Source organism: Penicillium hordei (assembly GCF_028827395.1).
Source record: "Penicillium hordei strain IBT 12815 chromosome Unknown utg000003l_segment0_segment0, whole genome shotgun sequence".
Taxonomy (NCBI): Eukaryota; Fungi; Ascomycota; class Eurotiomycetes; order Eurotiales; family Aspergillaceae; genus Penicillium; species Penicillium hordei.
Window position 1 is genome coordinate 4,961,910 of NW_026623144.1, and position 14,856 is coordinate 4,976,765.

The following is a 14,856-nucleotide window of genomic DNA, read 5'->3' on the forward strand; positions in this document are numbered from 1 at the left end:
CAACATTCCCCCGTAGTTTTCGTTCTCTGGAACCTGACGACTTAGCGCGGATGATATCTCACATGTGTTATGTACATGGCTTTTGCTTTCATCCTTAAGCCACTTACATCGATGGTGAAGGCCCGTTCCCACTCCCCCTGGCATTGCACGGACCATAGTAATCTAGTTTGGGTCCATTCAAAGAATGGCAATGTATATAGGTTCTTACTTAACTCCGTCCCCCGTCCACCGTACTCCCCATACAGACAGGGTAGTGGGGGCCGTTCCTATCTGGGATGCTGGCGCTTTATAAGACCGTTCAGGCTCACCTGGCCAAGGCAGAATCACTAAATAGACGTCATCACAAGCACAGACTCAGTGATCAGAGGTTCGTCCTGAAGAGATATGGATTCGAACTCCGAGATCTAAGTCTTTGATGTAGCACGTGTACAATAAATAGGCCCAACCTAGAGCGAGACAACAGTCGAGGGTTTCGCTCGGTGGATAAGATAACGCGGGAAAACATCGATTCTACTAAAAACCGGCCCCCCGTGGATTTTATATTACGCATGCGGCCTTACATCTATCCCATTGGTGTGCCGAGCGAATTCCACAAAATCCTCATCCTTCCTTTTACAAAAAGCACCGGTATTGGATAGACTCAATTCCTTGGTGGAACCTCATTAGTTTGTGTTCGGGGTGTGTTAGGGATCTGTGCTAGTACCCCCAAGCTCTTTCGTTACTTCCATTCCCACTCCCCTACGTGAACCTTCTTTTCTGCTTCTCGATCACATATTCACTTATCGCAACTCGAGATGTTTGCTTTCAGACCTAGCTATTCACTCCCATCACAACTCTTGACCCTGCGTAGAATGACTTCTACCACCAGATGAGTTGGTGATATCGCATGCTAATACACCTGTGAAACCGAGATCCCGTCCGCGGATTGAGGTTCAGGTGTTTCAGCATCATGGCATTGGAGAGCCACGAAAGTATGTTAAAAGGACATGGAGATGATTGCTTGTGGAAGATCATTTGGCAAGATCGAAAGTCATTTCTGGAAAATACAGATAATTCTACTTCGGGCACTATTAACACCCCGACAATTAATATACAAAACACCCCTGCGGAACTCATTATATACACGAATATGAATTGATCAACATCACCAGCTCCTATACCAGTGAAGCACACGGCTTTCAATCTCAATGGACGTCGCTACCAGAGAGCGCAGTGTCACTTCCGCCCGATAGGACTTCAATTGTTCTCCGGGTTCTCGGGATCATATTTCCAGCGGCGGTGGTTCTCCCCAACCCACCACTTAGCGACATGGGCCGCCTCGCTGAGCCATTTCACGGCCTCAGGACCATGCTCCTTCCGCACAACGTCGATCAGGAACAAAAGTTGGAGATCTTCTTGAGGATTGAGCTCGAAGGGATCGGCCACGACATCGGTGAATCGCCACTTAGCGTCGGGCTTAAGAGGCACGACCAAGCGGTAGGGCTGTGCGGCCGCTCGCATAGTGAACCACGTTCCGCCAGGGTTCATCGTGGAGAAATGCCATTCTTGCTTGCCGTCGTGTTCGGGGATAAGTGTGCGGATCATCGATTGGCCCTCGTACATTGGGAGCAGATCTTTGATGATCTTAGTCGACTCCTCGTCAGTTGAGGATGTTTCGACGAGAAGATCGAGGATCGTGGGGAGAATTTGGGTGGAGAGGACAGCATTATTAACTTCGAGCTGGGGCAGCTTAGGATGCGAGAAGAATAGCGGCACATGGAAATTGCCGACATGAGGGGAATGCCAGGCGGTTATACCGCCGTCATTTGGAAGTGATAGACCGCTAGACAAAGTTAGAGGCTGGAGAGGCTGCGAGATATGGGCGTAACTTACTGGTCACCAGCCATCACAAGAAGGGTCTCATCGGCAATACCGGCATCATCAAGAAGCTCCAGGATATCGGCTATCCACTCATCCTGGTACGCCATAGTGTTTAGGTATCGATTCAACTTCTCGTTCCGTTCATTCGACAAATCCCCCATCATCTCCTCATAATCACCGGGTTTATAATACGGAGTGTGTGTATTATGTGTTAGATGGCTAAGGAAGAGGCGAGTGTTGTTCTTCTTAGCATCGTCAATGACATCCCGGAGATACTTTTTCAGTAACTTATCCTCATGGCCATGTTCCTCTTCCTCTTCTGTCTCTTCTGGAATATATTTTTTACCATCTGCATCGATTGTTCTCTTTGCCATGATATCTTTGTAACCCAGAGCAGGATGAAGCATGTAATGCTTATCCCAGTCGTCGGGGTGTGACTGCATCCACATACTGTGCCACGGCCAGGAAGTCCAGTCATCTGCCTCACTGCTGATGTTTGGCTGCTGATTCAATGCCTCGAGTATGTGCGGCAAGCAAGGCTGGTAAATATCATGCAGGTATTCGAGGTTGGCCTCCACAGCCATAGGATTCACTCCACACACAGTGCCAGTAATACTCTTCAGCGTGTACGTCCCGGACGTGTAAGCGTTCCTCGCACTGATACCACCGTAGGGCTTGGGAGAATCATCCCCGTCCTTATGGAACCCGGTCTCAAATCCGGTTAAACGCTCGGCAGTAGGGGTGAGCTTAGTGAGCCTATCCTGAACCTCATCGGGGATGCCGTCCGGGTAAGAGTCATTGATGTGCTTCATGATGTAAGAGTTTGAGCGGAAAGGCCACACGTCCTGTCGAGTGCTTTCAAGCTTGATGAGAATGATATGCTTAATCTTCACACTTCCGTCGTGGAGAAGTTCACGTATAGGCTCCAAAATATCGTTCTGGAGGTTGGGCGTGTGCAGAGGATCTTTCAGCGGGTTGTAGTGTTCATATACATAGTCAGATTTGTCGTGCTTATTGATACGGAAGGGAGACCAATCCGGGAAGCCATCTGACGAATTGTACGAAGGTAACCAGTCAAATGTGGGAAAGGAGTCCAGGGCGGTGTGGCCTTCCAGCCAGCTGAAATCGGCAGGTAACGAGGTGGAATTTCCATTAGTGGCACTTGATGGAGCACTTGATGGAACATTTGATGGAGGAGCACTCGATGGAGCGCTTGCTGGTACAATTGATGGAGCGCTTGCTGGAGCACTTGCTGGAGTACTTGATGGTGCACTTTCTGGTGTACTTGATGGGGCGGCAGTTCCCTTCGCCGACGTGGGACGTTCATGAGCGGGCGAATACTCGTGGCTACCGAACGGCGCGAGAGATAAAGACTTTGAGAGATAACTGTAATCTGCACCGCGTGGACGAATGCAACTAAGGAGTACTATGATCAAACCGCACGATATGGCGATAATGCGTTTCAGCAATGACTGGCTCTGCTTTTGCACTGGTTGCTTTTGAGGTACATCCAATTGCGACACGGAGTCGCTGTCATTCTGACCCTCGTCATAGTCATCGATTTCAATCTGCTGATAAGTCTCTGGATCTGCCGAGGCTTTCCGTCGAAGGCATCGGCGGAAAGGGGAGAGCAAAAGCGATCCCCAAATCTCCAGGAAAGTTTCGGTGGCTCGGAACAGACAAGGCGTAGCGAAATACGCGCCGACCATAATCAATATGTCGACGAAGAAAGCGACAGTCAACATGGACAGAACAGTCTGGGTAGCGGTAGTGCGATTGTCCTCATGAGAACTTTCCGGTTCCCGCCAGGGGATCTCCACACCTGTATGTACGTAGAAGGAGATATTGGCGGACGTCATCGATGAAATGTACAGGCTAGGGTACGGTTAGCGATTTACTATTTCTCAATAAATCGAAACGACCGCTCACCTGAATAAAAGAGTTACAACGGCAGCTACATTCCGACCGATCCGTGATTCAAAGGAACGCGTCAGGTAACACGCGACCAGAATAAGCAGTATATCCACCAGGAAGAAGGTAGGGCCCCACGGGAGGAGGGATGGGACTGCTAGCGACGTAAGATGGACACAGAGATGGAAGCATTTAGATAGTATGAGAGAAATGAAAGTGACGGAGAAGAAATATGTGCGAGAAGCGTCCAGGTAGAGCTGAGGGGATCTGGCAACTTTGAGGGCGAAGAGGGCTGAATCTTCAAGCTGCCCACGGAGGGAGAGATCTCCCGGGCGATGCAATGAAGATTTCATGGTGCCAACAACACCCTCTGACGGGAAGGGGGAAATTGAAGACAGAAGCTGATAAGGGAGAGGAAGATTATAACTTCAGGAAATTAAAAAAAAAAATCAGGGGTCCATAGGGCGGGGCAGACACCCGTAGGCAATCTTACGGGTTCATGGACTCGCTCTTCAAGGCAAGTGTCCACGTGCGGGATTACCCAGAAGTGGTAACCTTGAAGTGGTGACCCCGCGATCCGAGCCAATCAGCAACGCACTGGACATTGGACAAACAAAGCAAATAAAACAAAGTAAGCAAACATCTATCATAAAATCATCTATATCTATCAATGACACCACCACTTTGAATTTACATACATAATGTAGTATTCTCGACCTTTTCTGAAATGGCACAGTTTTTTTACTTCTTTTCTTTTTCGGAAAACAAGTTGGGCAAGCACCTAAGTCAGCAAGAAATATCGCTGACTTAAAGTATAATTATTATTTGGTGGAGATTACCAGTGAGCACTAGAACGGAAGGGGAAAGCCGAGATATGCCCCGTATACATGCTGAGGAATTTCTGTTCTATCTCACATAAGAGCAACTTCTCTCTTCGATTGTAATATAAGGGTCTCCTCCCAAGGTTGACTTCCAAGGGCTAGATAACAGTCACTTTTCAGAACCTCTACAAGGTAAGCATCCAGGGATGTTTCAAAACGAGTTATGTATTTTCAAAATGAGGCGAGCTAACTGCCATTCCCCTCTTTCAGCCCTGTTGCCCAGTTGCAAACACAGTTTATCCACATCGGACTGTGCTTGGCATACATAAATCCGGGGTACCTCCTATTTCAGCTCTAGATAAAAAAAAAACACCGATAGTGTGAGCGCGGAACGCTAACGGGGAGGAAAGATGATGTATTCCTATGTCTGCCACGGACAGTAACAGCTGCAATATATCTTTCACTGGGATACCTCATATTGGACTCGTTGTCGTATATGCAGAACTTTCGCCAGACGGAATCAGGGTTTAGACCTCGTGCTGAGCTGAATGTCACGGATGAGGGCGTACTCGCCCGTACAACGTGAATTGCCTTAGATCATGAGACTGCCATAAAATCCGAAAACGGGCCAGATTAAGTCCTCCAGCTTGAACAAGGAAGCCTGAGAGACCATTGAAGACAGCTCCAGTGGCCCATACCTACTAAACGGCAGATCTCCCAATAGGAGTAAAATTGCACGATCATTCTGACCAAGCGATCTTGCGCCCAGCGGGAGAAAGCCTCCCCGCAAGGCACATCATGGGATAGGTTCAGAACCGACGGCAATTCGATTGACGATCGCCAATCTTAACCAAACCACAACCCGACTGATTTGTACAGACTTCTTTTCGGTTGCTATTTTACACAGAAGTGCACCATCTCTATCATAACAGCGAGCAAGAGAAGTCAGCCATCAGATTGGGGAAGGCCATCGTCTGTCTGAGCAGATAGGTGCATGTAGTACTTCCCGATATAGTCCATAGATGGTCGATTATGTCTTCTTTTTCGCGCACATGGCTAATGGGTTGTCGAATGATAGTTGGAGGGCGTTTGCATATTGTGCCCGTTGGTTATCGTAGGTAGGCGGGACTTGTATGAGAAGAACTTCGATGGGAGGGAAGGGATGTGAGTAGATGACTCTTCAGATGAAAGTCACAGGTTGAATTGCTTAAATAGTACGCCAAGGAACATCGAAGTGTTAATGAGCTCTTTGGTACAAGCCAGGTCGCCCCTTCCTCCCTTTATCAATCAACTTGTGGTGTTAATTTTGATGACCTTGGGAGACTGCATAGCATGCTTTCATTTATATCACGGCAGGTTGAAAGGATATCATATCTCCATCATCACTCAAGTATCCCCCATCGACGTCGTAGACACCAGGTGCCCTTCATCTACCTGACTCAGAACCAATCAGTCACTCTCTAGGTTCTGTGGCCACACAACAGGGAATCAAGGAGCTTGCCTTTCTAGGATTGTCGTTTCTTTCCACATCTGAAACTCACCCACGTCAACACCCCAATATACCTGGTCCATTGTTTCGGGGGGACTCTGAACCAGCAGCTTGGCCAATCCATCCGCAAGATCAAGGCTAGTCTCCAGCCTTCCATTTACCATCATAAAGATAGTGCCGGTCCTCTCATAAATGATTCCCCCATATTCCTCAGTTGCGTAGCCCATACTGAACGTAGATTTCAACCAGGTTTTCAATAAGCACAATGGCCACTTTGGGCGTGTTTTGTACTTCAGAGCCTGGTCCGCCTGTTGATCGTCATACCGGGTGTTTCCAATGTGTCCCAGCCAGCTGGGTGGGGTGCGATGGCCATTGATTACCTCTTTGAAAATCATGGTACAGACCTCCAGGGGGAGATCCATCAAGGAAGGCATAATTGTTGATGAGAGCGACATTGAAGAAGTGGGTATCCATGTACTGGTATCTCTGATAGCTGAGTGAATAGCTGAGTTGTTCGGGGGTGATGTTTATGTCAGTCAACCTTGGAACCTTAGACATGTTTCACCATCACTTGCACATGTATTTCCTTTCATACTTTGTTGAATTACCTTTCCCTTGCGGAAGCTTTCAGTATTTTCAAACTACTCTTCCTCTATATAATGGTGACGTCCTCGGCTCACAAAGCAATAGCCCACATGATATATTTGGTGTTTGTTAGCCATAGAAAATGACAAATGATATATCTGATTAACAAGATATACTTGAGTATATGCATTCCCTGCGAACAAGGATGAACCCATCAAAAGACAAATATTATGTTAATATTAGAGCACCCACCATGGACAAGCAACCTATCGAACCAGCTCCCACTCAGCAACATAAGCCCATGCCATACCAACCCGGCCAACCTTCTCCTGGAACTCCTGCGCCGTAACACCACTAGCATCCTTCCGATCCCCAAAGCTAGTCAACACAGCCAACTGCAGCTTCTGACCCGGCGCACCGAGCATACGCGCACTGGGGACATCAACATACCAGAACTCGCCACCGCCTGCGGGGTCGGAGCCTGATACGTGGGTGAAAGGTAGTCTGTCGTCCTCGCGTCCATCCACGCCATGGATCATAAGCAGGAACAAGCCTGCATGCTGGATGTGGCTGTGGCGAGCCAGTGTCCAGTGTGGACAGAGGAGACCGAATTGGAAGCGCATTGCGCCCGGCGTGCTGATAGAGATGTGCAGGCCCTGTGGGTGGAAGGTCTTGCGGCCGATGGTGCGCTTGTCGGCATCGCTGTAGACCTTTAAGCCCTCGACTCCGTTTGGTCGTTCTGGGTCCGTGAGGATATACTCTTCCCAGGTTAGATCGGGACGGCCGTCCTCGCGGAAGAAGTGGCGTTTGTTTTCAGGGAAGTGCTTTAGGCCAAACTCTTCGTTCGGGATGGAGAACATCGCTGGTTCGAATCGCTGCTTGTATGGCTGTCCGGCGCCTTCTATTGCTCCTGCGCCCCAGCAGGAGTCGATTAGTTTCCATCGGCCGCCGTCGATCTTGACGGCATTCCAGGCGTGGTTGCCTGCGTATGGTGGTACCGGGGTCCCTGGAGCAAGAGCTTCATGTCCGAAGCCTTTGCCGTGACCACCAACTACTATTGCCTCTAGACCGGCGTGGGTGGATAATGCTGCAAATAGTCCTGCATAACCTTCACAGACTGCCATTCCAGATGCCAAAGTACTGGCTGGTGTGGATGGCTTCACGCAGTTGTTAAAGAAGGCATAGGTATCGTAGAAGATATTATGATGCAACCAGGTGAATATCGCGCGTGCCTTGTCTGTCATGGATGGGAACGGTGCTGTCAACTCATTGGCCAGCCACTTCATATCCTGTGTGGGAAGCGATTCACGAGGATACCGGGCTGCATGGTTATCAGGCCCGGAGAAGTCCCGACATACCAAGCATTCCGTGTCTGATGTGGGGGGCGGAGGAGTTGAAGACACAGCTGACCCATTGAGACGTGGCTTTGTAGCCAGAATTTTGGATAGGTCCGGACGAGAGCCATGTGGAATAGGCGGTGGTGTCCCATTTGGGGCAGTTCTGCTGGGTTTGGGTGGAGATGTTGGACTTGTATTGCCAAACCCGAGCTGCCTAGCATCCTTGATTTGCGTAGCCGTCGGTGGAGGAGGTAATGTCTTGCGAATCGGCAGGTTGATGCTCAAGTCATCACCAGTCTCATTTGTGTCTGCATGTACCCCGGATGGGCGGCGTGGCGGCAGTCGAGGTACCGGGGGTTCCTCTTCGGCTTCATAGCGTGGGGGTGGCTGGCTAGGATTTGGAGACGAGGTAGGCCGTGGAGGCTGCGTAGGACGAGAATGTTGAGTCGGCCGTTCAGACCGACTTGGAGGAGAGGGAACGGGCGGCTTGGACCCCGGTAGTTTGGCGGTCAATCGGGCAGACAGGCTTCCAAAGCTCCTCTTACTACTAATCGTAGGCCGCGGGAGCGGTTCCAAACTAGCTTGCTCCTTCGGTCGGCGGGGAGGCAGCTTAGGCAGTTCTACCTCGCCCCATGCGGGGGCCTTGATGCGATTGTTCCCAGTGGAATTCAACGAGGTTGTCGATGCACCTCGTCCCGCTGTTGTAGCTGTTGACGTTGTCGAGTATGACGCATCAGAAGTGACCGAATCAAGGGAGGGCCGGCGCTTTTGGTCCGTCGGTCGGCGCGGTGGTAGCGCAGGACGAGCTGGTGTGGGGGGAGGCAGGCGATCTGATCTTCGCGTAGGCAATGGCGGAGGGGCTTTTGGCTTCGGTTTCACTTCGGGCCGGAGAGTTTCCATTGGAGGCGGCCGCAGAACCGGCCTCTGGGTTCTCTCAGCTGCGGGTTCATTTCCGACAGATGCTCGATCCACCACAGAGCCGACTGCATCGTATGAGGGAGGGTTGTTGGCTGACGCGCTCCGTTCGGGGGTTGGGCGGAAAGATGGTCCAGGGCCTCCCGGTGGGCGGGCCAGTTGCGACTGGTTGAGGGCGGCGATCCGTTGCTGGATAGAATTCAACTGAGGATCTTCGGCCATGATGCCTGAGCCTATATTGAGGGGAAAGTCGCGAGGTGTCTAGAAGAATTAGACAGCTCGAGTTTAGGTATCTCGTCCTTGGCTTGGCGGGGGCGAAAGTAGCCTTGTTGGGCACTTTGAAACCCTCAGGATAATTATCGCAAAGGTGATTATTACTGATAATTGATTTCAGCTACTTGGATATCGAGAAATACAGGGAAAGATTAGTATAGAAGAAATAAATAAACAAAAACAACAATAGGAGGCTCAATTAAAGAGGGGTCAGCCCTGGGCCATGTACGGAGTACCCATGGGTCCAGATCTATATTTGGAACTTCGAAGGGAGTACTCCGTACAACACAACATATACCCACAAACATACATACTAAAGCTCTCGAAGCATTGTAAACAGAAGAGGTTTGAATGTATTTCCAGAATATCACGGTTCGGGACTCCCAAACGCCTTAAAAGCCGGTGAAGCCCTCATCTGGAACAAAAAAAAAGGAACACTAGGTACATTCAAAGATGAATGAAGGAACAAGATGAAGCAAAGAAAATGACAAGGAGAAGGGTAGCAGTTAAAAAGTAACAAACCTCGAGATCTCCGACTGACAGCATGCATGCAACCTGTCCAGAAGAGCCCGAGGCTGTGATACAGACATAAGATAGGTCAAGTACATCGTTGGAGAAAAGAAATGGGAAATTCACAAAGTGGTAAAGCAGTGAGGGTAGAGGGCCAGCGTCGATCATCAGCAGCGTCACTTCGTCCCAATGTACATCATCGTCAGGGAAAACGGGCAATTCTTAGACATTCTTGTAGAGAAGCAGGGGCTCGCCAACATTCTCAATCTCCGGAATGGTACACTTTAGATCGAATGCCTTGGCTAGAACGATCTTGAAGATCTGCAGTGGGTCAGCACGTGTCTCATCAAACTTTGAAATATACCGAGCAATAGTGTATGAACGATTGCAACGTACCTTTTGCACATTAATGCTGTGGCTGGTGCTGCTAAATATCAGACTAGCCTTCATCGCCTTGGCAAATCGCTTGGCCTGCAAAAATGTTAGTTGTTGCGGCGGTATAGACGAGAATCACCAAGTACCTGAATAGAGATCTCCTCCTGATCCTCACGGGGGAAGTTCACAAAGTGATCATATTTGGTGCCCACCAGGAAGGGAATGGCCGTCTTATTGAAGCCACGTCCCTGGCGATACCACTCCTTAATTGAGTTCAATGTACTCTTGCGAGTAAGATCGAACATGAAAAGAATTGCAACGGCGTCATTACAGACAAGTGGTAGCATATTAACGAACTCGCGCTGGCCACCAAGATCCCAAATCGAGAAGGTGATTTCAGTGTTGCGAATCGAGATTGTCTTTTCCATGAAGTTGACACCTAGACAAGTCATCAGTTAGAAAGGACAGAGCTACTGGGCGAACAAAATCTCAACTTACCTAATGTCTGGATGTAATCCTCATCCCAGCTGCCCTCGACGTACTTGACCATCAAACTGGTCTTTCCGATCTGCGCATCGCCTACCATACCAACTTTAATCACTACGCTATTCTTATTAGCCTGGGAGGCTTGGCGCTGACTAGCGTCCTGTTGCTGCATCTGGGAAACACCAGGGGCGCGTTCTGGGCCACTGGAGAGTCCAGATCCCGGCCTGGAGTTGGGAACAGGTAGGGGGTGGTGATTGAGCACTGGAGATGAGTTCTGCCGGGATTGATCGGTATCTTGGGCGGCATATTCAGGAGCAGATTGATGAAAGTCGGTCGATCGAGAGTGGTAATGCGCCTTCGAGTCGCTGTTATAACCAGTGTTGATGGCGGCACGGCTGATTGTGTGGTCGGAAGCCGGCTCTTCGATATTGACCATGACAGGTGTCGACTGTTCCAAAGGTTGGTCCAAAGTTTGTTCGAGAGGTTGTTCGAGAGGTTTCTCCAGAGGCTGCTCGGGCAGGATCTCCTGTCCCTGACCATGTGCTTGCTCCTGCGCCTGTTCCGTCTGATCCTCTGGGGCAACCTTCTCAGATCCCGCAACGACAGGAACAGCGGGCGCTTCCACCTCAGGGGCAACAAGAGGCTCCCAATTAGGCTTATGGAACTCCATGGCGTTTGACGATCGGTATTGGTGTAGAAGTCAGAGATGCAATCTGTCACACAAGTCTCGATTGTCAGCATATACGTGTGGGATGAAGGATTTCAGGAGGTGACTAACCAATATCACAAAGGGCTGAGATTCCAGCACAATCTAGCGAGATTGCATATGTATTGACTAAGGGGATTGTTTTGAGAAAATTGAAGAAGCCGAGAGCTGTGTTTATTCTCGGGAGTTCAAGCCGACAAGGGTTGTCCCTGAGTAAACAGAGCAAATTGGGGGGAGAGGGTTTCGACGAAACTCCGAAGCGAAGCAAATAAATGCAGGAACCAGGCTGGAAATGAATGTCCAAGTATGTAATTCCTAAACAGCAGGGCCCAGGCACATCAAATAAGAAACGTCAGGCCTTCTCCGGTACCTTCAGCTCGAGGCGGGCAACTGTGATCTGACGCTAAACCACGATAGGTTTAGCGCCGCTCCCACGCTGTTGCCAAAATTTACGGGAAAAAAAAAGTTCTTATCGCACATCCCCCTCCTTGGTCTCTACACTCTTATAATTATCACTCTTCCACGGATTTCAGGATGTCCAAGAGAAGTGCTGATGTGGACGAGAATACCGCCGCCCTCAAGGCTGGTGAGCGGCCAATTGCAGATGCCCCAATGGACGAGGCGGGGGAGTTCGAAGATGAGTTTGAGGATGAATTCGAGAGTGAAGATGAGATCCTAGAAGCCGGAGTGGATGGTCGCCCAGATGCTGAGCGCGAGGAAGAAGAGAAGGGTGCGCATTATCTACCTGAATCTCCAAATCTGTTCAACTGAACTGACCATGTCCAAATCTTATAGAAGCTATGGATGTCGACAAGGAGACTTTCATTCCTGGACGAACAAAATTGGCTCCCGGAGAGACACTATCGCCCGATCCATCCACCTACGATATGCTTCACACACTCAGCACACCATGGCCATGCCTTTCCTTCGATATTGTGCGCGATTCGCTCGGTGATAACCGCAAGACCTACCCTGCTACTGTCTATGCTGTTACTGGTACACAAGCCGAGGGCTCCAAATCCAAGGACAATGAACTCATGGTGCTCAAGATGAGCAGCCTGAGCAAGATGGAGAAGGAGGGTGAGGATTCAGACAGTGATTCGGACGACGACGACATGGGCGAGCCCATTCTCGAGCACAAGTCGATCCCGCTTGGCTCAACGACAAATCGCATCCGTACCCACCAGACCCCCTCCCAGTCCGGTGACTACTCCAAGCCCCCGCAGACCCTTACCGCGACTTGGCTCGAGAACTCTCAAGTCGTCATTCACGATGTTACCGCCCACCTTTCCAGCTTCGACGTTCCCGGCACTATTCTTCCCCCTTCGGCATCTAAGCCTCTTTCAACCCTGCGCATGCACAAGACCGAAGGATATGCATTGGACTGGTCTCCGCTCCAGCCTCTTGGAAAGCTGCTGACCGGTGACAATAACGGATTGATCTATGCTACCACTCGCACTGAAGGTGGTGGCTGGGTTACTGATACCCGGCCCTTCACAGGCCACGCTTCCTCGATTGAGGAATTGCAATGGTCTCCCAACGAGCGCAATGTGTTTGCATCCGCTAGCAGTGATGGTAGCGTTAAGGTTTGGGACGTGCGATCCAAGTCGCGTAAGCCCGCCGTGGACGTCCAGGTCTCCAACACGGATGTGAACGTTATGAGCTGGTCTAACCAGACAGCTCACCTTTTGGCCACTGGTGCCGACGATGGACAGTGGGCGGTCTGGGATTTGCGTCACTGGAAGCCCAATGCAGCGGCACCTTCTGCTCAGATCACCTCTACCCCCGTTGCATCATTCGACTTCCACAAGGAGCCCATCACCACTATCGAATGGCACCCCTCAGATGACAGTGTGGTGGCTGTTGGCTCCGCAGACAACACTGTCACACTTTGGGATCTTGCTGTCGAGCTGGACGACGAAGAAAGCCGCCAGGCCAACATGGCGGACATTCCTTCGCAACTGCTATTTGTGCACTACATGGAGTCTGTTAAGGAGCTCCACTGGCAGGCACAGATGCCCGGTACGCTCATGGCAACCGGCAGCAATGGATTCAGGTATGTTATATTCTTGATGAGTTATGAGCCAAGCTAACCAGGTCCGTTTTATAGTGTTTTCAAGACGATCAGTGTCTAAACGAAGAAAATGTATCTACGCTCCGACCGACTCGGGAATTTCATGTGCCATGTCTTGCTCATATACCATTCGAATTTTGTGGATTTTTTGCTCCTCAATATCATTATGCTCGGAGTTAGACCCTTTCCTTCAGATGGTTAGGGTGGGTGAACTAAAAAGATTTTGTCTTTATATCTGGCATAGTAAATAGACAAATTTTTCGCGACATTCTACGATGGCACCGACACCTCCAGGTCAATGAGGTTGATATACATTCAGGGCTAGATAATCCTTCAACAGCGGAATTAGATCCAGACAATTCCGCCACTTCTGGAGGGGGAGGGGCAATCTGCAATGCAAAACATCAGCAGAGCAAGTGCAGCGGAAAATACTTGAAATATAACATATCAACACTACTTCCACGGATTTACCCAGATACGTAACTCGCTATCCTCGCCTATTCAGAATTTCACAATTTCACAATACAGACCAAATGGGTAAGGCATTAGCAGGGATAACCTGCACCTTTGCAAAGCCACTGCGCAGGATGGCCTGTGCCAGATCGCCAATACGCCATTAAATACCCCGTACTCCATACATACTCCATACATATGCGGCCTTTGTATGTGACGTGACCTAGTACATGTCCCATGTAGGGGCCGAATCGGGGGTGACGAATGGACTAGTGGGTTCAATGATCCTTAGGGCTGCGCTGGTTAGTGGCATACGGAGTAGCCGCGAACACACTTCTTTGTTTATATATAGTCTTCTTACGGAAATAATATCAATAGCATTCGGAAACACGGAATAGATAAGTGTTTCAATACTTTGTATACGTTATAGTGCTGAGAAGGTGTTGGAAGATCGACCCTGGCTGTGCATTGTGGCGATGTGGGATGTTTTTGTTTTCCTTTGTGTCAATGCGAAAAGACCCACTCGATGTTGCTATATTGGACACTTAGTACAACATATTGAAATGCCAATAGGCATGGAGACAGTGGAGCGGATTCACGCTCCAGGTATGACATGCATGAATTCGAATGGAGACTGCTGAGCGCATTTCAATGTCAGACAGTTGACTGTTGTGCTTGTGTTGCTCGGCCCAAGACGTCGAAGTCAGTTGGGAAGTATATTGGCGTGTCTATAGTGTCTAAGTTGTATATACCTCGGCAGTGGCTACATACCTCGAAGTAATGCCTAGAAGCCGTATGTATAGCACTGCCTACCTAGATAAGTTCAAAGCTGACTGCATACAAAGCGTAAGGTACCTCGCGCTAGAAAATCAATCGATCTGATCTACCGGCCAAGTCTGCTCCTATCCAATCCGCTAGCAAAGAGCATCCATTCAATGCTCCCTCGTCATCGTGCTTGCAATAAATACCGCTAATGCACGTCTGAGCCAGCCCGGTCAATCACATCAGATCTAACCGCTCTCACGTTCTAGCAAGCAGACTAAAGTAGCTCCATAATTTTT

At 49.6% G+C, this 14,856-nt stretch overlaps 5 protein-coding genes across 5 annotated transcripts; 1 reads left to right on the top strand and 4 right to left on the bottom strand.

The window, feature by feature from the left end:
• Positions 1 to 1,236: 1,236 nt before the first annotated feature.
• Positions 1,237 to 4,124, bottom strand: N7537_007090 (uncharacterized protein; the record flags this gene model as incomplete). Its single annotated transcript, XM_056898147.1, has 3 exons — positions 1,237 to 1,822; positions 1,873 to 3,735; positions 3,790 to 4,124. 3 exons carry the CDS (start codon positions 4,122 to 4,124, stop codon positions 1,237 to 1,239), a joined length of 2,784 nt encoding a protein of 927 aa, XP_056753932.1.
• A 1,956-nt stretch (positions 4,125 to 6,080) lies between these two features.
• On the bottom strand, positions 6,081 to 6,515 carry N7537_007091 (uncharacterized protein; the record flags this gene model as incomplete). The annotated part of the gene is made up of 1 exon (XM_056898148.1): positions 6,081 to 6,515. One exon carries the CDS (start codon positions 6,513 to 6,515, stop codon positions 6,081 to 6,083), a length of 435 nt encoding a protein of 144 aa, XP_056753933.1.
• A 417-nt stretch (positions 6,516 to 6,932) lies between these two features.
• N7537_007092 (uncharacterized protein) lies at positions 6,933 to 9,140 on the bottom strand (the record flags this gene model as incomplete). The annotated part of the gene is made up of 1 exon (XM_056898149.1): positions 6,933 to 9,140. The coding sequence occupies one exon, from the start codon at positions 9,138 to 9,140 to the stop codon at positions 6,933 to 6,935; it is 2,208 nt and encodes a 735-aa protein (XP_056753934.1).
• Positions 9,141 to 9,923: 783 nt separating this feature from the next.
• On the bottom strand, positions 9,924 to 11,232 carry N7537_007093 (Spg1/Tem1 GTP-binding protein; the record flags this gene model as incomplete). Its single annotated transcript, XM_056898150.1, has 4 exons — positions 9,924 to 10,022; positions 10,098 to 10,172; positions 10,223 to 10,515; positions 10,575 to 11,232. The coding sequence occupies 4 exons, from the start codon at positions 11,230 to 11,232 to the stop codon at positions 9,924 to 9,926; spliced, it is 1,125 nt and encodes a 374-aa protein (XP_056753935.1).
• Positions 11,233 to 11,691: 459 nt separating this feature from the next.
• N7537_007094 (ribosome biosynthesis protein RRB1) lies at positions 11,692 to 13,610 on the top strand (the record flags this gene model as incomplete). The annotated part of the gene is made up of 3 exons (XM_056898151.1): positions 11,692 to 11,998; positions 12,064 to 13,324; positions 13,379 to 13,610. Coding segments are annotated over 3 exons (1,593 nt in total), but the record flags the coding sequence as incomplete, so codon positions are not given.
• Positions 13,611 to 14,856: the final 1,246 nt, after the last annotated feature.